General features: G+C 46.3%; 1 protein-coding gene across 1 annotated transcript in view; it reads left to right on the top strand.

Annotated features, from left to right (window-relative positions):
- The first annotated feature begins 1,880 nt into the window (after positions 1–1,880).
- The window catches only part of LOC147629475 (putative E3 ubiquitin-protein ligase RING1a), a 67,692-nt gene continuing 42,633 nt past the window's right edge, over positions 1,881–26,939 (top strand). The window contains exons 1-2 of the mRNA XM_086812734.1: positions 1,881–2,438; positions 2,532–2,568. Of these exons, the coding sequence (XP_086668860.1) occupies positions 2,126–2,438; positions 2,532–2,568 (350 nt within the window). The 5' untranslated portion in view covers positions 1,881–2,125. The remainder of the gene's footprint in view (positions 2,439–2,531; positions 2,569–26,939) is intronic.

Here is a 26,939-nt window from a genome sequence, read left to right as displayed (position 1 = left end):
CATAGAGCTACAGAACTAGTTTTGGGCTCCCAAGTGACAAATGGGCAGCCGGCCATTGTAAAAAGTGAGCTCTTGTATATAAGTGAGTCGAAGAAATATGAAAGGATACAATCCCATTATCACATTTGAGTCTTCTTCTTCTCTCTTGCTCTCTTGTGTGGTGATGGTGGTGAGCTTGTTTGCTTATGCATGATTGCTTGGTTGATTGTGTGTGTGTGTGTGTGCTTATAGGTTATGTTCTCTATCTTCTCTCCATTCACTTCTCCTCTCTCTCTCTCTCTCTCTCTTTCCCTCTCTCCCTCTCTCATCCTCCTTGCAGACACGAAGGAATTGAGGTAGAGGTTAAGCTTTCCATAGCTCCTTCTCTCCTTGCTCTCTACCTAGCATATGGAAGCTCCACTTAGGTGACACAAGTGGTGGTGAGCGGCTTCATATATGTAAAAATATACTACTTTGGAGAGATCTATTTTAAGAAAAGTTTATTTTTTTCTATCAATTAGCTTTTAGTATACATATATTATTATTATATGATATAAAATTATAAGAATTTTTATTTTTAATATTTTATATTATTTTAATTTAAATAAAGATAATTATAACAATAATCAACCTTAAGTTATTCATAACAGTCTTTTTGGACACATGTATCTATCGACACCCAAACTTGAGTCTCACAAAATATATGCATGACCACCACCACCAGATCTCTTCCAGTATCACATCCAATGACTTGCACTTACATTAACTACTTAATTGACTAAAAATATATGAAACTTCATATAATCAAGACGATGCAATCGATACTCCCACATATGTACAGATTCAATTGTGTATACTTAAAGTAAGCTACAATCACCCGGATTTAGAAAGGCGTCCCAATCTAAACCTGTTTAGGAGAATTCATAAAAGTTGGAAACGTGGGAATATATATTTCATGGATTAACTCCAATCCATAAATAATAAAAAAACATGGAAATATACCTTATAACATTTATGGATGGAAAGAGGTTGGAATATGTTTAAATGAAAAGTTACACTAGAGAAAATTAAGGGTATTAATACACTAAAGTTGATTGTGAGTGGAACACACACACACACACACACATGTATGTATGTGTGTGTGTGTGTATGTATGTGTGTGTGTGTGTGTGTGTATATATATATATATATTATATGTATGTATGTATACACACACACATATTATATATATATATATGTATGTGTGTGTGTGTGTGTGTGTGTGTGTATGTCCCTTTGTTTTTTTGCTTATGGATTTGCACCCCTTTTTGTGGATAGTCATAGAACTTGTGCATGGATTTGCTTATGGATTTGCACCCTCTTTTGTAGATAGGCATAGAGCTTGTGCATGCTGTTGTGTGCATGTATCATGTGTGTGTGTGTGCTTGTGTGCATGTGGGGGGCATGCATGAGAGAGAGAGAGAGAGAGAGAGAGAGAGAGAGAGAGAGACGTATGATCAAACACATGCAATATGGGTAAAATTTTAACTTTTTGTACACCGAATCAAGTAAGAAGATTAAGGGCTTTTAAATCCTCATTGTTTGATTAGTGGTGTTCAAAAGGAGAGATATAATCATCATTTAAAAGGAGAGATATATTCATAATTTAAGACGAATAGAAGTTGCCTTTCTCCTTTCATTTTTTTTAGCCCTTTCAATAGATCGAGGATAGTGTCAATCTTTTTTTGCCCTTTCAATAGATCGAGGAGTGGTCCGGATATGGTGTTGTCTCAACCTTTTCTAAGGTCAAGTAAGGGGAAGAGGCCAAGACTAAACGTAAGAAGATTAAAGATTTCTAAATAATGTTTCGGTTAATTAAGGTAACGACTTATGCCTGTTTATAATGAAATGTGTGTGTGTGTGTGTGTGTGTGTGTGTGTGTGGGGGTATTGTAATAATTTGTACCACCTCCACACTTCACCATAGCCAGCTCGCATTCCCTCTTCCTCTCTGCTCCTCTTACTCTGGCATTCTCAATGCTCAAAACCTTTCCCAGAATCTAGTCATTTCTCTGCACAGCAAGCCCTGCTGAAGGAGGAAAGCAGAGAGCCTTTGGACCCGCGAATAGCTTCAGAAAAAAGCAGCGATGGGGGTGCAGAGCTAAGCGATGATGGACGAGGAAGCTTTCTCGGTGGCCTGCGAAGGTTTCCCGGAGACTGGCAAAGATTTTACGGCAGCAGAAGAGCTCTGCGATGGGAGCTTGATCAGCGAAGCTGTGGAGAAAGAGATGCAGGAGGAAGCAGAAGAAGCAAAAGAAGAAGAGGGAGTGGTAGAAGAAGAAGAAGAAGAAGAAGAAGAAGAAGAAGAAGAAGAAGAAGAACAAGAAGCAGAAGAAGAAGAAGCAGAAGCTGTAGGCTCGCCGATAACCCTAGTAGAAGCCAGCGCGTCGGGGTTTTCGGGCGACGATCCGACAGACGAAGGTGAGTTTTCCTTACCTGCGCTTATTTATGGCACCTTTTCTGCTGGGAAACTGCTAATGTGCACAACGGATGTTTCTTTCCGTCAAACTACAGATGCCGGACCTTCTCCACCCCGCAGCGAGCATGAAGAGTACGTAACGCCCCGCCCCTCCTCCTCCTCCTCCTCCTCCCGCGCCCTCCCCCCCTTCACCCTTTTTCCCCACTCCCTCTTTCCGTCACTCTTTCCTTTAATCTTACGTACCATTTCATCATGGCTTGTTACATTTTACGTTTTCTTCTTCTACTTTTCATGCACATCATGTAAGGTTTCTTCTTTTATTATAAAATTACTCTGCGAATGCTTCCATCGTGTGAAGAACAGCATCATATGAAGATGAACAGCATCTTGTGACACTTGAAGTAGAACGACATCATGTGAAGAAGACCATCACCATGCGAAGAAGAGCATCATCATGTGAAGAAGTGCATTATTATGTGAAGAGATCCAGTCCGGTGTGTTCTTCAAGCGATTGAAGAAGGTCGCCCTCTGCCGAGATGCAGCTTCCAATTTGTTGTAAACATGTCATAGAGGTTAGGTAGGTTCAGACATCTGAACCAGGCCAAATGCTCTCTCTTTCTTGGCTCAAATTGAAGTTGAACTGAAGTTTGAGGTATCCCAAGGAGACCCTCTTCTAGGCTCAATGCACTGGTGATTTGTGTGTCCTCAACATGGTAAATGCATCCTAGGCAGGTATAGATGAGAAGAAACAAGGATCCTTCTTTGTAAGATAGTAGGTGAGGCACACATTAATCATTCAATGTACTACATTTAAAACGTGGATGGGTTTTTTTGGTGGGATGGCCACGGATGCTAGCACATGACAAACATGTGATCAAAGCTGCACTGTAAACGGCACAAATAGCAAAGACAATTATGGTAACATCTCGAGATTCTTTGCAAACGACATTTCATTTCAGCCGACTGGAGGGGGGGGGGAAGTGTTGAAAAGGGAGTCTCCAATCTTGTAGGGCCGTTCAAGCTCTTTTTTGCCATGTGCTCCATAGTGTCCTATGAGCACCTTATTGGAATGAATCCAAGAGATCAAACTTGCAGGCATCGTATCACAATTGGACAAGCTGGGTCTTGCTAAATAACATGGGACTTGCCTGTTCTTCTTTATTTGTCCCTTAAAATTCTCTTCTAGACTGGGTCAATTTGATTCAATGATTTCAGTTTGCATCATGAACTTGAATGGTAAAAAAATAACTTAGTTTGAGCAAGAGAAAAAAGAACGAATCTGGGAAGAAACAGTAGAAGCTTGTTCCCTACAATGTGAAGAGGCTGGGGAGGATTTGCACTTGCAGCATGAGGAGGTGGAAGCAGAATGCTGCTAATGGCGACAATAGACTAGAGCTAGGAGTAAGCAACCAAGGCTGAGGTGGACAGACTGGCATATGTGGCGGGGCCTATACAGCCCAAAGATAGACTTGTTTTGATGCATAACACATTAGTTAATGAAACCATATACACCTATTGTGCATAGGTGCCCACCATCCCATCAAATTGGTTGAGGGTTCCGAGGAGGGATGAGAACCAAGGCATTGGGTTTCTATTGATTAGACTGGTGATATTGTGACTTGGTGTATCAATTTCAGCTGGAGCACACCGATATGATGGGGTGTTCAGCTATATCTGGAAGGGTTTAATGGAGAGCTTGCAGTGCCATTCTGTTTCCCACTGTACTTAGTTACGTAAGCTTCATAATGGTTATAAATTGATTGATCAGGGGATGGCAAAACAGTGCACCAGTTTGGCTACGCCGCTACTGCGTGCAGCACCTTGTCATTCCCTTGCAAAAATTCAAACAGTCAGCAAGAAGCTTCCATCTTAAGCTTGCAACCAGAGATTGTATTCTATAGACATGGTTTGATCATCTCACTTTTGTCAATGCTCTCGCTTTGCCTAAGAGTTTTAGTCGGTAGTACTGGAAGACTGGCAAGAAGGGACAGTAGGCGTCCCCGAAACCAGCTGCTAAGCAGGCTGCTTAGCTGTTATGTACCCAGCACTAACCCTCGAGGTTAGGGGAGCCTCGGGATTAGGGAAGGCAGGCTTGGGTGGGTGGCTAAGGTTAGGGGCAATAGCCATCTGTGAGACCGGCTGCAAAGCAAGTCGCTTGGCTGTTATGTACCCAGCACTAACCCTTGAGGTTAAGGACTAATCCAGCAGGTTTAGGGGAGCCTTGGGATTAAGGAAAGCAGGTTTGGATGGGTGGCTAAGGTTCAATTTTAATCAATCCAAGGTTATTGGCTATTTTTGATTGGACTTTTATTTATAGTAGCAATAAACACTATATAAGTGAGACTTGGGTTATTATTGATTCATTGTGGTTTGGACCTAGACCAAGGGGCTTACTCCTGCCATAGACGTGGTGGATCATGGGTAGTCTTGCTGAGGGTCCCTGTGGGCAGGCAGCACTGGTGGTATGGATGCTAGGGCTGACTTGCATGGACCCGTGGGAGTGGAAGCTTAGCCCCGGTTTGCAGTCACGAATCTACAGTTACACTTTGTATCAGAGCCATCCTAATTTGTGACAAGCGGGACATTGATCGTAGTAAAACAACCTTAGGCTTAGCTAAACTTCACTTAATTATATTGAACAGATAGACAATGGTGTCAATGCAATGCAATGCAGCTATATTAAATGGATGAGTTACAATGAAGATCTATAAATAGATCCATGCTTGTCCTAGAGGAGTATCTATCTCAGGAAGAGAGGGATACGCTGAATGCTGATGATGAATGACTATCCCCTTCTCCAATGCTGAGGTCCACCCTTGGAATGCTGGCTTTCTTCTATGTAGGAGGCAGGAGATGATTGAACTGAATGCTTACTGTATGCTTAATATGCTGGATGTTGAACTGTTGACTCCCCTTGGCTCCCTAGGAAGGAAACGCTGAGAAGAGGCCAGATGCTGAGATGGAGAACAATGGCCCTGCATGATTTCATGCTTCACGTCATCTAGTCCCGTACCAGCGAGGTCGAGTCTAGTGGTTTGAATCAAAGTCACTTGTCCCTCCTGCTCAAAGCATCGGCCACTGGGTTGGCCTTTCCTCCAAGATACTCGATCATACCACCAAATTGCTGGAAGATCTGGCTCCAGCGGTGCTGTTGGTCACTCCACTGTGCACTTGGCATTGTCTGAATCCAGCATAATGCTTGATGGTCAGTGCGAACCTCAAATTCACGGCCATAAAGGAAATGTTTCCAATGTTTCAAGGCTTGAATGATTGCTAGGAGTTCCCGATCGTAGACTGCGTAATTCTTCTCTGCAGCCAATAACTTATGAGACATGTAACTGCTGGATGGCCATTCTGTTGTAAACCACCTCCAATTGCGATGTTACTCGTATCGGTGATCACTTAGAATGGCTCATCCCACGAGGCAAGCGCTAGACAAGACACTTCTAACAAAGCCACCTTGAGGTTCTTGAATGCCTCCAACGCTCGTGGAGTCATTCGAATTTGTTGCCTTCTAGTCTTGACACCCTTTAGCAGATTGGTGAGATCCGCCAAGAGGTCAGAAAACTTGTCTATGTGGGTAGAGTATGCTTGGCATATACCCACAAAGGATCTGATGTCAAACACAATCTGTGGTACTTCCCAATTGACAATCTCGGCCACCTTGGCCGTATCAAGTCGGATGCCCTCGGCACTGATAATGTATCCAAGGTAGTGAACCTCGAATAAATAAAATTCTGATTTCTTCTCATTGACGTAGAGCTTGTTGTTTTCCGGCAACTTCAAGACTTTCTCCACATCAATGTCATGCTGCTCAATGGTAGCTGAAAATACTAGTATGTCGTCCATAAATATGAACACACAGTTTCCTATTAAGTCCTTGAACACACACATCATCATGTGGTTGAATGTGGTTGGGGCGTTCGCCAAGCCAAAAGGCATGACAACTGTCACGTGCACGCCTGTGCCATGACTAATCCCTCGCATGAACATCAATAATCCTTGACTAATCAGGAGTTTAGTCATCAGTCAGAAGCATCAGTAGTATCATCATCAGCATGGTCATCAACATGATCATCATCAGAATCATCATCTACATCAGCAGCAGAACCATGCAGCAGCAGCAGCAGTACATCATAAGCCTTATCATGGGAGGTCACAAGGGGCTGTCGGCTGGCAGCAGTCGGGCAGGAGGCTTCTTACAGGGCAGCAGGGGATGGGCAGCACCTACAGCAGTTATGGTGATTATCCCAAGTTTTTGCCATTTATTTGTCCACATGAACAGGCCGACTCACGGGCAGCTGGCCGACTGGGCTCCCAACCACATCTATAAGCACGTAGAGATTTTCAACATAAAATCAAGTCATTAGTTCATTCATAAAGTCACATTCAGTCATAGAACCAGTAAGGTATCATGTAGAAAGGGGCAAGTCACCCCGATGGGGCTGACCATAGCCCTACATCATGTACAAGCAGGAAGCAACCTTTTTGTACCATAGTAATACACGAAAAGCTGAACACTAATCTCTCTCTTCTTCTCTCTCCTCTCTGTCTTATCTCATGTGAAGTAGCATCAATGTTCTTAAGTATGCTTAGGGCTGTGGATCAGTACAGCAAGGCTTCCGCGCATGCAACGTTGGTATTAGAGCACTCAGGCTCAGCCCACTAAGCTGTCCCAAGGACCCAAGCAAGGTGCATAGTTCCAGCAGTAAGGATGCAACAGTCACTCACACGAAGAGAAGCAATAGGGTCTGACGGGCTTGCTGCAATAAGAGGTGGGAGAAGAAATGAACCGGCTCTAGTACCATTTTTCAACGGCAACAATGCTGGTGTTGATTAATGGAGAGGCACACACTACCATGTTGCCTGCCCGCTTGTGCTCTGTGTCCAACTCACCTCTCTAATAGTAGCAACAACAGCCCTAATCACTACCATCTACACATAAGCTCCTCCCAAGTCTTTCAGCCTATTGCTTGCAGCTCCAAGCCTGCATTGGCTGTTGATACTACAACTGCCCAACACATTTGGAGCCCGTGCTGCACACAACGTGCTAGGTGCCATGCTGCTGTACCTTAGCCACGATGCCATCACTTGGTGCCATCAACAATACCGCTTTGTTTGCAGCCGTGAAAACAAATTGAATTGAAGATAAGGTTATCAGTTCTTCAAGACCTTATGGTGTGTGCATAGTCTTCTACAAGGGCTAGTTTCCATGTTGTAAGCCTTCAATCTATAAAAGGCTACACTCATGCATATCTTTCAAAGTTTGGTGCTTGCACATTTTCCTATGGTGCTCCCTACGCTGCACACCTCCACGATGCTGGCACGGGCTTCTACATCAGTCTTTTCATTGTCGTCATCATTTATGCATGGGCATCAAGTGACCATGCCTTAGAAACAAGTTGTAAAAAGACGGCTACATCTTTATCGACATTGGCATAATATTTCCATTGCTTTGATTTTGTGGGATCACTTATGATCAAGGAGGAGAAACTCTCCCAATATTTATATGTGCTTGTTTGTTATATGTTCTGTACCGCCTTGATTTATAAAAAGGCAATGTCGTTTTCTTTTGTGTATGTTGTTATTATTATTGTTGTCATGTGGTTGTGATCTAATTCCCGTGTTGTGAGTCTACCCAAGTGGCATCTCTGCAGGCATGAGAAACTGGGACATGAGCCCATGATTTATCCTTGCAATAGCAAGACAAATAGCCCTTGAGGGGGGTTTGTTGGGAACAAGGTCTTGTCTATGTTATGAGTGTGCAACCTATTCCTTGTTTGTTTCTACCCTTGGGAACCACCTACTAGCATGAGAAACTAGGCTATGGGTCTAAGATTAATCCTTGACTGGAGTGTGGCAATCCCTTGAGGAGGAGTGTTGGAATCACGGTATTGCCTATGTTCATGTCTGTGTGCCCGAGCTCACAATTGAGGGGGGTGTTGGAATATGTGCAATTGTGTGTTTGTGTATCCATATATGTGTGTGAGAACATCCATAAAAAGGGTGTACACACTCATTTACAAGGTTGTGTGTTTATGTGTGAAACCGCCTCTTAGAGGCATAAATAATATCTAGATATTTATGTATGTAGTGACATAAGCAATGATGTCAGAAGAGAACCTTTTTACTTATATAGAAGTACTTGTACTCCATTGAATGGAGTCGTGTGTTTTACTCTCTAGCTCTCACTCTATTTCTCTATATTTGTCAAGCTTCCAAACTCCATAGCCACGACTTACTTGTTTGAACCTCCTTAAGTTATGCTAATCCTAACCCTAAGATACCAACACAGGGTAGCAGATGGAGTGGTTTGCAACATAGGCAAAGCTAGAGGATGTAGTCCTTGAGAGTAGGTACATAGACCCGTACCGAAAGGCGGTGTAGAAACTTGCTCGGGGATCCGAGCTTGGGAGGAGGTCTAGTCTGTGGTCCTCCGGTCTGGACAGGGGGAGCTGGGAAGGGAGATTGTCTCGAAGAAAAATCTTCTGGAACTTGTCATGGAGAACCTGGTACGTCTCTGAAGCCTTGGCCACCGTCTGGGCAGTCTGGATGTAAATCATTGCACACGGTGCGCCTTTCTTGATTTCTCTTTTAGCCTGTAAATGGCTTATGGGAGGAAAGTTCGGGATTCCTGGCTCACACTTAATGGTCACTGGGGCCTTAGACACATTCCAATCAATCATGAAAGTGTGCTTGTCCCACTTGATATCTGGCTGGAACTTGTGAAACCACTAAGTGTCCAAAATTATGTCTGCTCCTACAAGAGGTGCAACCATAAAATCACGCACAAACTCTACGCGCTGAATGACTAACCTAGCACTTTGAGCCTCAAACTTGATGCTCGTCGTCATGCCTGTGCTAAATCCCTCAACTTTCTTGTCCACCGAAGTCAAGACGAAACGGGCTTGCTGAGCGACCTGTTCCGTAACCACATCCTCTGTATTGCCGCTGTCAAACAAGACGACGACTCTCTAGCCACCTATGTAGCCAAAGGTCTTGAGCAATTCGTTGCGCTCATACTCCTGGTCATGGGTGTCCTTCTGCTTATCTTCGAGCTCCTAGCTAATGATTGCTCCAACCGAAGCAATGGGATTCGAAGAACTAGGGACAGCTAGGGTCTGTGTGGGAGTTGGGCTCACCACGGAAGCCGTGGAGGCTGGGGTGGTTGTTTGTGGAGTGGTAGTCTTCTTAGGGAACTCCCTAGAAGTGTCCTTGTGTATGACAAAAGAAGCACCTACCCTCCTCCTTGTACTGAGCTGTCTCCTCGGCACTCAATTTACCACCTGTCTTGCTTGCCTGAGCTTTTTGGTTTGGAGTAAGCTTGGGCGCATTAGTCGAGTTCTTGGAGCTAGAGGCTCCGGTGCTCTGTCCTGGGGAAGACCCTGTCTGGTTCTGGTCTTTTCTTCCTGAGGTGTTAGCCTTGGGAGTAGTAGGTTGGGAAGTCTTGGGCTTTTTGCCATTGTGCTTCATTTCAACACTTTGCGCAAGTGAGTGTGTCTTCGAAGGTGGCTGGCCTAAACATACGCACCTCCCATTGGATTTGTGTGTCCAAGCCATAAAGGAACTGCCCTTTCTTGTCCTTGTTAGATAAGCCCAACTGCAAATATAAGTTTGAAATTTTATTGGCAAACTGAAGGACTCATTGTGCGTTTTCACGCGCTCCCCCAAACTCGTCTTCGTGTCACTCAAGGTAATGGGGCGGTAGAAACTGCCACTTAAGGTCGAGGATAGACTCGTCCCAAATATAAGCTGGCATATCTAATCTGTTGTGGGCATGAGCCCACTGGGTCCACCAAGGAATGGCCTTACCTTTCAAATACCAAACTAGCCAAGATCACTCTGTTAGTATCACTTTTTCTAATTGTGGCAAAATAAGCTTCGAACTGATGCAACCAGGAATACAAAGTTGTGGGGTCAAGTTTACCATTATACTTACTGAAGTTCATTTTCTCGGGAAAATGACTTAGAGGAAGCTACTGGTGTCATTCTTGCGTCCAAAGCCGCAAGGTATCTTTCGTATTCCATGCATCGCCTGGCGTTATCTTGTGCAGCAGCACGGGCTATTGCCGCATGGTCTTCTATCTGTCAAATCTTCAATGCACGCATTTGTGCCTCGAGCATAGAACTCGGCTATAGTCGTGACCCCGCAAAAGGGTCATTTTGTAGAGGATCTGGAATTTGGGAGACGGAAGGAGAGGGAGGAGGAGACGGAAAACGAGGAGCTGGAGAACGGGTGCGCTCTTCCAGGGCCAAGATCTGCGCCTTTTGCTCTTCCAATTTGGTGCCCTGTTCTGCGATTGCTTGCATCATCTCTCGGAACATCTCTGATACACTCATGCATGAAGCCCTAGATGGACTGCGTGGTGCATTTTGGTCCCAAGGTTGTCGTTCTCTCTCGTCGTCGTAACTCGCCATAGCAGGAAAATGCACTTCCTTTCCGGAGTGCAATCTGACCATGCATGCTGTGTGTGGGAGACTTCCGGAGACTGAAAACCAACCGCCCTTATAGGGACAGGAGTCACACCGAAAGGGGAGTCTAGAAACCAACCACACGAATGAGAAAAAAATTTACTTACTTTTTTTTTTTGATACCAATGTAACATACGAAAGCTTCGGAGTCGAATCGGTAACTTCAATGCTCAGAGAGAGAGAGAGAGAGAGAGAGAGAGAGAGAGAGAGATTAAACGTCTACTAAAGACCCAATGGGCCTATGAGACCAAAGTGGTACAATAATGTCCATGGCATATCTCATCATGGAATGGAAAATAAAACAGAATGAAAACATAAATATAGCTATCTCACTGGGGTGATACAAAACTGTCCATGGAAACTCGTCATGGAATACTGAGAACATAAAAACATGGGAGCAACATCAGCTCCGAGTAGATGGTATACCACTCTCCAAAATGTCAAGCATGGGGTTGATGAGTATGGCTGAGAGGTCTCCCTCAGCTATGTCACGTGGAAGGTAGCTCGATGGCGGTGGAGCATGTCCTGGATCTGGAGCTGATGAGGTGATCGTGGCCGACTGGGGGGGTGGAGGGTGTCGGGCACGCTGGAGTGCAGAGGCTCGGTCCAAGGTAAGTAAGACTCCTAGATGATACTGAGTAGAAAATACTGGAAAATGTATATCAAGTAGATCCATGTATGCTGATCAGTTGAAGTGTTTCCCTCTCCTTAGATCAAATATCTCCGCCATGGGGCTGTCTAGAATGGAGAGGTCGTAGAAGCGAGGTAGGAGCCTCCGATGCCAAGCAATAATGGCTCTGATCTGGCGATGGTGAGGATGCCGTGGTTGGGATCCTAGTGGGCGTGGCCGACGAGTACGACATAAGATGACTGCTCTATCAGTGGTGACTCCCTGGGAGCGTGGCCGGTGCCTTGATGGCCCGATGGAGGATGTATCAGGAGGTGTGTGGGTTGGGTTGCCGGTGCCGGTGCCGGTGCCGGTGCCGAAAAAATCTATCAGGATGCTCTGTCTAGGTACATCATGGCTCGGTCTCCTGTCTGCCAAGAGGGTCTCTCTGTGTCTCCTGAGCTCAAGTAGGAACAATCCCAGGGATCTCTGATTCTCAAACTCCATGACCCTACGTAATGGCCCAAAACCCTCTCGGAAGAGGCAGTGATATCTCCCTCGGATCTCATAATAGACTGTACATCGGCAAATGTAGTGCTCCTCTGTCTCTGCCTCCTGGTAGCATAGCTGACAAATGCGGTCATCCGAGATCTGATGCACATATCGCATTGTCTCAATCCACAACTGGTGTGATGAGGTCCGGATCTGTCCAATGGCACAACGTATCCCATGTGATAGGTGTACATCCATGTATGTCGGGCGGGTGATAAAATCATCGGGTGAGAGGTGTAAAAAATGGCTCTTGTAATGAGCCATTTTTGTGCCTAGGGCTCAAGGGGACTAGTCCATGTCCTCTCCGTGTCCACTTTGACGATATCCATCCTAATCACGCGGTTCTGCTCTGAGCGGGTGAGATCCAAAAATGGACAATCCAGGCTGTACTGAAAGGGTGGTAGTGCCTCTATCCGCAAACCATGTAGGTCAAACCATGATCTCATCTGAGCATACCAGCAATGAGTATCTCCATCCTGTGCCAACTTTATGGATTAGGTCAATGCCAATCGGGAGTACCTTTGCTGAGGGAGCTCCCATAGCCGCTGTAAAAAGGTAACTACCTGGAATAGGGCCTCGGTCACTACTGGTGCGGCACCCAACTCAGCTCGAACAATCACATGTGGTACCGATGGCGTGGCGAGGTTTGTGTCGAGGAGGGGTGGGGGTGTTGTTGAGGTTGACAAGATGTCACGGAATGCAGTGTGCATTCCCAGTTGTAATGATAAAAAGGGTGGTGAGGGTGGAGTTGGTGAAGGGGGTGGTGTGGGAAAATGAATGGGAGGAGAAGAAGTTTGGGGGACGAAAGAGTGGTAGGGTGAATGTGCTCGAGGGGGGTGGGGATGGTGGTGGTTGCTTGTACTTGGGAGAGAAGAACCGGGTGGTGGAGGAGGAGGTGGGGAAGATGAGGATCGTGGGGGTGGTGGTGGGAGGCTGGCGTTGCCGTCGTCGCCGCCATCTTGGTCATCAGGAGTAGGAGCATTGTCTGTTGCGTCAGCCAGGCCGTGGGATCGGAAAAAGGTTTCAGCAGCTTCTGCTTTCTCGGAGGTGAATTCCATAAGAAAGGCGACATGGGAATTGTGAAACTGCCAGATTCCGGTGGCGGCCATATCCTCCATTTGCTCGTGACACCTGTGGTATAGGATGAGGAGGCCAACAAAGTAAGGTGGACGGGCGTCAGTGCGAAGGGAGAGGTAAGCTTCGTTCACCGAAACAAACGGGTCTATAACCTCAGCTGGGTCGGATGGGAAGCCGAAACGGAGAAGGTGACTCCAGCTAATCAAGACGGCTTGGAGAGCATAGGGAGGGAGATCGTAGAAGTCATGGGGGTGGTTGAAGGAGACGAGGCCCTGAAAATAAAAGTGGGGGATGAGGGTGATGCTGGCGATAGGAAGCTTGGTGAGGAGATATGTGTAAGTTTGGCGGGAGAGAGGCTTATCCAAATAGACGTTGTGTTGGAGGAGGTTGAGCCGGATGCTCATGTAATGAAGGTCATTGAGTTGGAATGGGCTTTGTGGGGGGAGGGCAAGGATAGGCAGCTCCGCGGTTGTCTCCATAAGTGCGTCAACCTTCCTATCCGTCGTGTTGGAGAAGGGAGCAGATGGGGTAGAGGGTGGCTGTGCTGCTGTCACAAAATTCATTACAGCTTCTATTTTTCTACTGTTCACGTGTGGCATGTGGAGCTTGACATGACATACATGTATGGCTAGTGTAGCCTGACATGATAGTACATGTGTGGCTTGTGGGGCATGACATGGTGTACATGTATGGCTCATGAAGCCTGACATGATGTAATTCCCTGGGACTAGCTATCATGGAGATCTTTTGTATTTATGTTCTGGGAAGGTTTCGGAAGGATCATGAGCCTTGGACATTTTTATCGGATACAACTGAGCAAATGGGTGTTTCCTCCAGTCTAGCTGCACTCATGTGTGTGCATGACTTTGATTTTATCTTTGGATGACTTGTATTGTTTGCTTGGACAATGCTTGAGATTTTTGCTTGCGTTGTCCATGGGGCTACGGATGCGTGGGCACCCTGTGGACATGTATGTGCACAGCTATTTGGGACTGACAGTTGGTCTACATGTGTTTTGCAGGTGGTAAGTATCCCCAAAACTCAATTTACAACTTTATGAGTTTACATGCTAATAATTATTGGTGCAAGTTCACACTCACTTATAAGTGACCTGCCAATTTATAAGTGAGTACACATTGAGCAGGACTTATTTAATACACGTGGTGGCCAAAAGCTAGGCACTGGACAATATTTGGGCCTCCTTCAAGTAGGCGCCCCCTTCTAGACCAAAAAAGCACACGTGGGAGCTAAAATTGGCGGAGGATCTCTAATCTTGAGAAAAGACTCGAGTTTTATGTGAGGCGCCTGCTTTTTCTAGTGCATGGGAGTTGGTTGATTGCTGCTACAGGCTGTTTATAGCCGTCTAACGCGACAAAAACCTAACAGGTGCATGGGAGGTGTTGGCCAACCCCTTCTGCATGTTCTCCACTGTTGGCCAGCTGATTTACAGCTTGAACAGAGGCTGGACAAATGATAAAAACAGAGAGGCTCTGTGGCTATTGAGGGCTGGTTTACTGCTGTAAACAGCCTTTAAGGGCTGGTCGACTTGCTCTATGAGCCAGACAGGAAGAAGACGATGATGTTGAGTTGTCCTGGGCTGATGTGGGAGTGCTATGGACTGTCCATAGTTGTCTTGCATGTGCTTGATGCCGAGAATGCTCACTTGTGCTGAGAATTTGTCAGCAAAGTTAGTTTATGTTATGTTTTCTTGTTTTCATATTGTATTGGAAGAAACAGGTGCATCTAGTGGTGAACCTTGGGCACCCGCAAAGTTGTATTGGAAGCAGACTCCTTTTTGGTAATCTAACCATAAAGGGGGGGGGGTCAACCCATCTTCTGGCCCCTAGTGTGGTGTCTTGTGCAGATTTGTCATCTTGTTTTATCTGGCATGCTTATGTGTATTTGTAGTTTTCATGAACAGATTGTAGTGAAAAGGGTTGCCAGAGATGGATGGGAAGAAGATAGGGTTGTTACAAACTTTACCGATTCTCAAAGAACCTTTCTAAGATATATCCATGGATTTTGTCACGAATCTGCCTCCCAGTCCGGGTAAGCATAATACTCAGTGCTTGACTATTGTTGATAGATTTAGCAAATTTGTTAATGCTTATTCCTTGCAGAGCCAATGTGACCACTAAGGATGTTGCCCATTTGTTCATATGCCATTGGTACTTGATTGGTGGGATCCCTAGGACCATCATGTCAAATCGAGATGCCAAGTTTACCAGTCATTTTTGGTGGGCATTGTTTGATAACTTTGGTACTAAATTGAATTTTCTAGTGCATTTCACCCACAGACTGATGGCCAGACAGAAATCTACAAGAAGTTGGCCTTTGATGTGCTGAAGTGTTATGTCCACGATCAGCAAGGTAAGTGAGAATCTTATTTCCCTTTAGTTCAAGCTGATCGTGGACATAACACTTCAGCACATTGTGTAGTGAGTAGAGAGTGTAGTGAGTAGAAACTGGAGGGCACGAGTTAGCATAATCAAATACTCCTGGGTGATGTTCGCCCACTCCACCCCGTCTTTGTTTGGGTTGCCTGTGTATAAGTCCTTGGTCAGGTTGGGGACATTGGTGAGCCTAACATAGGGCTGGTCCAGGTTGGGGGGATGTAAGGCATCTCTGATGAGCTCAATGGTGAGCTGTACCATGGGCGGATGGCCTTCATTGTTCAAAACATCATTGTGTGCAAGTTGGCGTCATAGGTCTCTGTGAAGTACAAACCGTTGTATAAATCTGGCTCCCATGGCTCTAGAGTGGGCAATCTTCCCGGGCCCAGCTGCTCCAGCTTGGTTGCGACCGCAAGGTCTGCTGCGACTACCCTGTAACGCGGTCCAGTGAAGTAGAGGAGCTTGTGCTCCCCCTTGTGGTTGTTCTTCATTAAGGAGTGGATGGTGTGGCTATTCACCTGCTTCCTAAGGGTTTCTTCCCCAGATGTGACAATTGTGCGGGGTGGCGGGCATATTCCTCAAATCTGTCCCCTGCTGAGCGCTTTCTCTTGATTTAGGTATGGTGGAGAACCTCCCTGGAGAAGTTTGAGGTGTCAGTCATGGTGTAGAGAGGGTGTGAGGATGTGAAGGCTCAAGAGAAAAAAACCCAAGAGTCTGGCTACAAGGAGAGCTAAAAGCGAGGAAATGAGGGGGTGGGATCCATGTTTATACTTTTTCAGAAGGGCACGACCGTGGCATCTGGGATGGTACAGATGTGGCATCACCAGCGAATGGCCGCGGTAACTGGAGCGAACGGGCGTGGCATGTGGCAACTGGAGCGAACGTGTGTGGGAGAAACAGGAATTAGGGTTAGGTTAATTCATGTGTGGGAGACATACACAGAGAAGAACAAGGGAGAGAGAGAGAGAGTTGTGGGGATAAGTCAACTCATGAGGCATGAGTGTGTGACTCCCCTATCACACATGTATATTGCACTAGTACACATAGTGCACTTAGTACATTAAAAGTACTAAGTATACTATGTACTATAACTTATGGGCTTGTACATACTATAAGGGTGGGCATTATGCCTTTACCCCAAAAACCTCCCACTTAAAGGCAAAGTGCCCTTAAGTAAAGGAAAAGAAAAATCAGCATGTACATGATAATATACAAGGCCATATCAAGGGTGAAAATGGCCTCATCCAATTCCCATCAAGTGTCTGCAATGAGCAAACCGCTCCGGAGGCAAACTCTTCGTCAACAGATCATCCGGGTTGTCATCCGTATGAATCTTAACAAGCTGAATTTGCTTGTTCTCTATCACCTCTCTGATGAAGTGATACTTCACATCCACATGCTTCGTCTTTGCATGAAAGACAGGGTTCTTTGCCAACTGGATGGCACTCTGACTGTCACAATGCAACAATGGAATATCCCCTGTATAACCCAAATCAACCACTAACCGAGATAGCCATAATGCCTCCTTGCAAGCCTCTGTGGCTGCAATATACTCGGCCTCTGTAGTAGGTAAGGCAGTGCACTTCTGCATCCTGGATATCCATGACACAGCACCTCCTGTGAATGTAAACACATAACCGGTAGTAGACTTCCGGTTATCTGGATGACCGGCATAATCCGAATCCGTGTAACCATGCACTAATGCATCCTGTTTGCCAAAGCAAATGCACATATCCTGTGTGCCCTTTAGGTATCTCATGACACCTTTCACTGCTTCCCAATGCTTCTTGCCAGGGTTGGCCATGTATCTAGAAACCACTCCCACTGCAAATGCAATGTCCGGCCTAGTAGCAACCATGGCATACATGAGACTGCCACAAGCTGAAGCATACGGAATCTTGGCCATATCAGCCCTGTCTCTATCCGACTGTGGGCTGTCCATAGCACTGAGTTTCACATATGGAGGCAAAGGAGTACTAGTGTTCTTCCCTCCGTCCATATTGAACCTCTGCAAGACTTTGCCAATGTATTCCTTCTGAGACAAATACAACACATGCTGATTTCTGTCCTGAAGTATCCGCATACCCAAAATGTGATTTGCATCACCCAAATCCTTCATATCAAAGGTTTGATGCAACCTCTGCTTCAAGGTATCCATCTCCTTACGAGATTTCCCGGCAATCAACATATCATCAACATACAAGATGAGGATCAATAGATTGCCATATCCAAAGCTTTCTTGGTGTACAAGCAGTGATCTATGTCACTTCTCCTGAATTTCTGGGATTTCATGAATGTATCAAATTTATGATACCATTCCCTTGGTGCCTGTTTGAGCCCATAAAGACTCTTTTTCAGCTTGCATACAAGCTTCTCCTTTCCACTCACTGCATAACCCTCTGGCTGCTGCATATATATCTCCTCATGGAGATCACCGTGAAGAAAAGCAGTCTTCACATCCATCTGAATCAAGTCCAGATCATCATGTGCAACCAAAGCTAACACAGCTCTAAGTGTGGTCATTTTGACCACTGGAGAGAAGATCTCATCAAAGTCCACACCATATTCCTGCTTGAAGCCCTTAGCCACTAACCTGGCTTTGTATCTTGGCTTTGCATCTGGTGCAACTTTGAGCCTGTATACCCACTTGCATGGCAAAACCTTCTTGCCTGCAGGCAAATGCACCAACTTCCAAGTTCCATTTTTGTGCAGAGAATCCATCTCTGACTTCATGGCACGCTCCCATAGAGCCTTGTCTGCCCTCTGTAAAGCCTCTTTATAACATGAGGGCTCCCCACAGTCAGTAAGCATCAAGTAGTCAACCCCTGGAACAAACCTGTCAGGGGCTCTGGAGGGTCTAGTGGACCTCCGTACCCAATGACCATCATTTGCAGGTTGCTGTCCAGCCTGCATATCACCCATTGGTGGCTCCTGTTCCATGCCGTAAGGCTGAAATATCATGCCCGGTATCTCCTCTAACTGTGGTATATCCATAGGGATATTTTCTGCCATCTCTGGCTGTAGATTTGGACCATTTTCAGCACCATTTAAGGGCTGGTTTTCCTGCTGTAATGGCTGATTTACAGCCCTTTGTTGTTGTCCATGATGTCCATCATCATCAAAGATGACTCTGCCAGGCTCCTGTTGCCTTGCAGGCTCCTTATACATGCATGTTTCATCAAAAATGACATCATTGCTGCGTATAATCTTTCTATTCACGGGATCCCAAAGTCTAAACCCCATTTCACCTCTGTCACCATATCCTAGGAATATGCATTTGTGAGACTTAGGATCAAGTTTGGTGCGCATTTCCCTGCGTATGTGCACGTACGCAACGCAACCAAACACTCTCAAGTGCTTGTATGACGGAGGCTTCCCTGTCCATACTTCCTCTGGCACTTTCCCACCAAGCCTCGTGTTTGGTGACCTGTTTATAAGGTGAACGGCTGTCATAACAGCTTCAGCCCAAAAACCATGAGGTAATGCAGCATGTGACAACATAGAACGGACCTTCTCCTGAATGGTCCTGTTCATCCTCTCTGCTGTCCCGTTTTGTGGAGGATCATAAGGAGTAGAGAGCTCCCTCTTGATGCCTTTAGCATCACAAAAGTCCTGAAACTGTTTGGACATATACTCTCCACCATTGTCGGAACGCAAAACCTTCAGTGTTTTGCCAGTTTGATTCTCAACATGAGCAACAAACTTCTGAAACACTGAGAATGTATCACTCTTCAAACGAAGAGGATAAACCCACACCTTGCGTGTGGCATCATCTATAAAAGACACAATATTTTGCCCCTCCCAAAGAAAGCTGAGGCATCTCACATACATTTGTATGCACAAGCTCTAACTGAGCATCTTTCTGTCCAAGAGCTTTCTTGTGGGGGCACTGTAGTTGCCTACCATATATACAATGCTCACAAAACTGAAAACTTGAAAACTTTAGAGAAGGCAAGTAACCCAAACGAGACAGTTGCTCCATTCCCTTGACACTCATGTGTCCCAACTGGCTATGCCACATAGAGATTTCCGGCAGCTCGGTTGCATTTACATTAGCATGGTGACAAACACCTGCATGCATGAAGTAAAGAGTGTCCACCTTAGAGCCTCTGGCAACAACCAGTGAGCCCTTACTAATTTTTCACTTTCCACTACCAAATGTGGTAACATAATCAGCATCATCAAGCTGTCCAGTAGAAAGCAGATTCTTCTTGATCTCAGGCACATGCCTGACATCATGGAGCATAAGCTGTGAGCCATCTGAAAACACAAGCCTCACATCACCTCTGCCAAGAATCTTGCATGCATGGTTATCACCCAAATAAACCACTCCTTCATTGCCAGCAGTATACCTGACAAACAAGTCTCTGCAACCTGTGACATGAAAGGAGGCACCTGAATCAATGATCCATGAGTGCATACCATGACCACCTGTAAGAAGTGAATGGGCATCAAGTGAAGAAGTAAATAGGACCTCATCCTCACTGCCACCTGCATGTGACACATTGATTTCTTCAATCTTGACTCCACTTTTGCCCTTTGGCTTTACATCTTTGGCTTCATCTTTCTCTTTGTCTTTGCCTTTTCCCTTTTTCTTTTGATCATTTTTCCATTTGCAGCATTGCTTTTTAATGTGTTCCTTCTTGCCACAATAATGGCATTCCAAATCCTTTTTGGAGCGAGACTTGCTCCTTCCCTTGGCTTTTCCCCCTTTGCTGGGATCTCCCACGTGCATTCATTGCATTGGACTTTCCAACAGAGTTGTTTTTCCTGTTCATCTCTTCTTGAAGAAGAGCACCCTCAACATTTGCATATGACAGCATAGCATGCGAATTGCTAGTGGCTGTCCTGAATGTGTCCCAACTCTCTGGCAAAGTGCATAACAGAAAAGTGGCTTTGAACTCATCGTCCATTGCCAACTTTTGATTAATGACCTGGCTGACAATACCATTAAACTCATTTAGATGGGCTGTCATAGACGCCCCTTCCTTCATCTGAAGACCTATGAGTTTCTTCAACCAATACACTTTGCTTGAGGCACTTTGTTGGGCATACAAGTCCTGCAATCTCTGCCACATTCCCCAAGCTGTCTTCTCTTCACGAATGCTGAAAAGTAATGAGTCTGACACAGACAACATGATAGTAGATCTTGCCAGCTCATCCATATCTTCCCACTCTTCAGCAGCAAGAGAAGCGGGCATTACACCCCTTTCTTTGATAGGCTTGTGCTGCTTTTTCTGGAGCAACACATTGTAGCACTGGGTTTGCCAAATATCATAATTATGCGAGCCTTCAAGCTTCTTGATGTGAAGCAATGAAGAGCTCTCACCTGTGGTTGCCATAGCAAAATGCAACCTGTCAATGCCTGACTCCCTGCAAAATGTGCAAACACTGCACCAAAAGCACACAAAGTGCTCACTGTTGTTCTCCCAAGCTTTATCTCCCACCGCGGAAGCACGAATGCAACTTTTCTCCCACTTTATGTGATGAAATCACCAAAATCTGGTTGCTGCAGATTTTGGACAGCACCTTAAATGTGCTCTGTTGCCCTTCCAAAGTACTGTACAGCAGTACCAAGTGCTCACCAATGATGTACCAAACCTGTACCGGCAAGTACAGCGGCTGAAATTGAACCTTTTGGTCACTCAAAACAGTGTACAGCCATGCCAAAACTTGCACAAAGCTGTGCCAAATCTGTACCAGCAGGTACAGTAGCAATAAATGCTCTCCTGGCTGTCCAAATGAGTGAAAATCAGACTTTTACAGTCCTGTACATTGCATACAACAGTCCCGAACAGAAATTGGGCAAAAGCCCCTTGATTGCAAGCTGATTTTTGAGGATTCAAGGCATAAATGTCTTGCCTGCTGCTTTGCCAAGCTCAACAAGCATACAAACTTGAAAAGCCCCTTGATTTAAGATCAATTTCTGATCATACATGGTACATTGACGCACATGAAGGCATCCAGAGTGTTCACGATGCTTCCCCCTGGCCACATATACATCAAATACATGAAAGCCCCTTGATTTACAGGCACATTGAGTGCTTGTAAGGCATCAACACATTATCCACAGCATCAAATGCGGATCGCCTGCATGCAAATCAACCCAATCGGCACAAAAGCCCCTTGATTTGCACTGCGATTTGCTGCAATTTGCCTCAATTTTGCCCAAATGTGCGATTCCTCACATCATACAGCATGTATGAGTGCTTAATTGCACAATTACATCAAAAGCCCCAAATTTCGACATCCAATTTATTGCAAATTGATCCTGATTGTGACCAATGTCACCCAATTTTGCCAATTTTGTTTAGAAATTGAGCAATTCGGCACCTGTACCTTGTAATTTCTGATTTTTCTTCAATTTGCAGGCTGATTTTTCTTCAATTTGCAGCTGCGGCCATGGGCATCTATGGGCCTCGGACAACATATGTCCTCGCACTTGCGGATGCACCAGGAACACACGAGTTTCTGCTCATGGATGATGGTAAATGGCAGCATGTGAAGGAAACCACGGAAATTGGAGAAGGGAAGCACTTCTCTCCCGGCAACGTGTCGTCGCCCAGCACCAAGGCCAAGCTGAGGCTGCTGTTCGAGGTGGCGTCGCTTGGCCTGCTGGTGGAGAAGGCGGGCGGCTTTAGCAGTGACGGCAAGCAGAGTGTGCTGGACAAGGTGGTAGTAGGGACCGACGATCGGACGCAGGTGGCCTACGGCTCCAAAAACGAGATCATCCGGTTCAAAGAGACCCTTTACGGCGCCTCGCGCCTCGCCAAGGTGGCCGCTGCTTTCGCTTCAGTGATCACGTTGAAGGGCCAGTGATTACGCCTTCGCTCAACACTTCTTTGCTCACGCACGGCGCCAGTGATTACACCTTCGCCTATCCGCCTGCGTGTCTTCCCTTGTGGCCAGGCGCCTCGCCTTTAACGCTGCCTTGCACTATTCGCTGTTGATGCCCGCCTGCTGTTGTATTGACGTATGCTGCCCAGCGCTGACAGCTCTGCATTCGCCTTCTTCTCCACCTGCGCCTGGGAGAGCAGCACTGCTTAAGCCAGCTGATAGCAGTCACAAGGTACAACCAGCACAGGGTACGACCAGCAGAATGACCATGGCTCCAGTTGATGGCTCTGATACCAGTTGTGTGGGAGAAACAGGAATTAGGGTTAGGTTAATTCATGTGTGGGAGACATACACAGAGAAGAACAAGGGAGAGAGAGAGAGAGAGTTGTGGGGATAAGTCAGCTCATGAGGCATGAGTGTGTGACTCCCCTATCACACATGTATATTGCACTAGTACACATAGTGCACTTAGTACATTAAAAGTACTAAGTGTACTATGTACTATAACTTATGGGCTTGTACACACTATAAGGGTGGGCATTATGCCTTTACCCCAAAAGAACGGGCGTGGCATGTTGATCGAACGGCTGCGGCATGGGTTGGAACAGGCATGCTAAATTGGCTGAGAAGGGAACGGCCGTGGCATATGGGTTGAGGAGGGAACGATCGTGGCCTTGTGAACACAGTTGGTGCGGCCGTGGTAGATTTGGAACGGTCGTGGTAGATGGGTTGAGGATGGAATGACAGGAGCACTTTATTTTGTGGGTTGGTACGGCCGTGGCACTTCATTTATTTATTTATTTTTTGGGTGTGCCCTCAATTAGGTTTTATACCTGTAGGCTATGTTGCCAGCACTCCATTGCGGGTTTTGTATTGATTGTGTGTCCAATATGTCAAGGTGAGAAGTTGATTCCAATTGGGTGATGGTGAGGTGGGGGGTGTTACTTCCTTGAGGAATTCAGAGGCTGATGACATGGAAGTATCTGAGACTGAAGGAGTTGATAATGGCGTTATAGTACTCCGTTGCAGTCTTACAATGACAGGTGGAGGAGTTGCTGACGTTGAGGGTATATCATTCGTTAGTGCTGTTGGCGGTAGAATGGGGGTTAGAGTGTCATTGTGAAGCTTCTGCTTCCCTTTTTCTTGGGCAGTCTTTGTGACATAGGTCACCTTGGGTTTCCATTGAAAGATAGGTGACTGTAGAGCGACACGGGGTGGAAGTTGGGGTTGGGGAGATTTGGGGATCCAAATTCGATGATTGCCCTTGTAGAAGTGTTGGGCTTGTAGGAGAGGTTTGGGGATCCATCAGGGGGTTGGTCTTGGGCACGATTGAGGGCTTGATTGAGGATAGGGGTGCCGTGGAGAGCGTTTAGGCTTGCATTTGTCATGTACCCTGTAGGCTTGTGGTTGGCGAATTGGTTGTTGCCGACGCGGGGGACGAGGAGCTCTGGGTGCCTTTGGACGAGGGGAAGAGTTGGATTGTCGGGGGATCCACAATGTAGATTCACTCTCATAATAACCTTGTGTTGCGAGAAGCTTTTTAGGTACCCAAAGGGGAGATGGCATGCCCAACATAGTTTTGTTAGTTTGTTACAAGTGTTAGTTTGGTTAGTTTGGATTGGTGGGTCAGCAGCTTGTGAGGCGGTGATGTGAGAGTGGGCTGTTGCCGAGCGTGGTGGTAGGGAGGGTGAGAGGCATTGATGTGGTTGAAATGATGAGCGGCCTCTTTTTTAGTGGGATGGATTTGTGGGGGTGTGGTGACGGAACGAAGGTGGGTGGTGGAGGGGAAACTTCTTGGCATGGGGGAGCAGTGGGTATAGGCTCTTCATCCGTCATGAGGACAGTAACTTGGTTGGAGGCCAGCTGTAAGGTCGCGGTCTGTGCGTCCCAATCGATATTGCACCTGCTATGTCCCATCCAACCCCGTCTAAGGAGTATTTCCTCCCGCATCGTTCTTGTAGGCATCACATAGAACTTCCCTTCCAAGGGATTATTTTCAATGTGGAATGAAAGTGTGATTGTGCCTAAACAATGAACATGCTGTGATGCCACTGTTGTAACTATGGCAGGGGTTTCTTTTAGTGAAGGTTCCCCAAGGGAACGCCATGTTTCATGGGACATCAAATTGTAACTAGCCTCTGTATCGATAAGAGCTAATTTTTGGACAAAGCTCGTTGGGGTGGTCATTCCTAACCACAATCGAGCTTGCTTCACCTTCCATTCTTCTTTTTCAAGGTCGACCACTTGGTCCATATTGACCATGATGTGTCTCTGTCGAACCTTGCCTTGCCTCGCTTTGGCCTGTTGTTGTGCAACTTATTTCATATCCTCATGGTCTTTTTTGCGCTGTTTTTTTAATTGTGGATGGTTCTTAAGGTGGTCTCAGTGTGAGGGCCATAGTAGTGTTTTAGTTTACCACCGTCGAAATAACCAGCCATTTCTACACCATCAAGTGTCTCGATGGGCATTGCACCTCGTGGTGTTATCTCAGTTACTAGGAAAGGTCTTAAGCCTCTGAGCTTGAGTTTCTTTTTGTCTTTGTACTGAATAAGAGGACCATGTCACCCTTGTTCATTTGTTTGTCTTTAAGCTGGTCGTCGAACTATTGTTTGCACCTTAGCTTCTCAACAATCATGCTGTATACTGCTAAAAGGCGTGTTTCATCAAGCTTTTCAAGCTCAACAAGATGACAAACTAAGACATTTCCGGTGAGCTTCTCTTGCACGGCGATGCGTAAGCTGGGGACCAGGAACTCCATTGGCATGACCGCTTTAGTACCATAGGTTAAACTGAAGGGGGTGGCATTGGTTGCTGCTTTGTAAGAAGTTCTATAAGCCCAAAGTGCGGCCGACAACTTTTGTTTTCAATCGTTGCGGTTGGCCTCCACCGTTTTAGTCAAAATGGCACACAAGATCTTGTTCGTGCTTTTCGCTTGGCCATTCGCTTGTGGGTAATAGGGGGAGGACTTTCTGTGAGTGACAAGGAACTCTTGCAAGAGAAATTGGATTACCTCATTAATGAAATGTGTCCCATTGTCGTTGACGAGCTCGAGGGAGCAACCGAAGCGTGTGATGACTGATTCTTAAAGGAATTTAGCAGTCGATCGCACTACGAGACATCAGAGTATAAGTGACCTGTTCAGCTTCCTCTGACTGACAAACACAAGAACTACCAACATCAGTACTGGAAAGTTCCTGCCAACTGTTGCCATCTACTGGCAAGCTATCCACCTTCTGGTCCCGGAAAGCCCGCACTTGAGTGGCCATTACCAGACTGCCACTCATCACAAACCTGAGGACCTGGGGGAGAGAGTGCTGAAAGCCTGTAAACTCCATTCTCCACTCCGCCTTCCCAAACCACTTGGCCTGTTGCTTTGTCCCGGAGAGCAACATCGGTGTCCATCACCTCCAGGTGCACAAAAGCCAGAGTCTTGATGATTGCTGCTGAGGAATCTTCACCCTTCTCGGTCTTCCGCTTGGGACACTGCCTCCAGTAGTGGCCTTTCTCGCCACAATCATTACAGGTCCTCTCTGCCTTTAGTTCTCGCGGTCAGCGTCGGATTTCTTCTCAGAAGACTTCTCCGATGAAGCCTTCCCTTTGCCCGAGTTACAGCCTTTCGATCGTTGGCCAGTAAAGGCCTCCGAACCTCCACCCTGAGGAGGGTTCGTGAATCATTCCTCCTGGTCCAGGACCATGGGCACAAGCTCCTCCCACATGATGGTGCTGAGCCTGCCACTGGTAATCAAAGACGAGTAAAATGTTGAGTACGAAGAGGGCAAATGTGACAGCAACGTTATGGCCATGTCCTCTGACGATATCTCCTTCCCAGCTTGAAGAACTTCCTGCTGAAGAGCCTGTAGCTTGTTAATATGCTCCCGCATCGTCGACGACTTTGCAGGGCTCATAACCCGCATCTGTACTTCCAAGGAAATCCTCTTCATGGGCGATACCTTGTTGTAAAGTGAGGCCAAATGCTGCCATATACCTCTGGCCAGCGTCATATACTTTACATGATTGATTACGTGCGGTTTGTAGTTGAGGAAAATAAACGAACGGACCCTGGCGTTGACACGATCCCACATCTGTGCCTGGGCCTCCCGGTCCTTTCGGGTCGACGGTAACTCCCCTTCCTCTACTTCCGGCCGTGGAACACCAACAACGACGAAATCGGCGAGGTCGTAAGACTCCAGATCAGATTCCATCATCACCTTCCATATGCCGTAGTTGCTCCCGTCCAACTGACGGTCCACCGGGAACGTGGGGAGTGTCGGGATCTTCACATGTCTCTCGGCCATCTCAAACAGATCTGCCATAGCGGGGATGTACTCTGAAAAGGGTGGGTGGATGGGAACAAAGAAGAACTAAAACCTGCAAGTGGCTGTCCAGCAAATCAGCCCGCCTTCCTCTTGCACCTTCTCTTCCCGATCAGCCCAAAACAGTCCACCAATTAGCCACAAAACAGTCCCCCTCTTGCTCACACAAATCCCAAGACTTATCTAGAGCCTAGGGCTCTGATACCATGTCAGAATACGCAGCGGAGATGATGACCAGATCTGGGAACACGA

Source organism: Cibotium barometz, chromosome 18 (genome assembly GCF_041138505.1).
Source record: "Cibotium barometz isolate CiBa-2024 chromosome 18, ASM4113850v1, whole genome shotgun sequence".
NCBI lineage: Eukaryota > Viridiplantae > Streptophyta > Polypodiopsida > Cyatheales > Cibotiaceae > Cibotium > Cibotium barometz.
The sequence above is the reverse complement of the archived record's forward strand: the minus strand, read 5'-3'. Positions and strand labels throughout refer to the sequence as shown.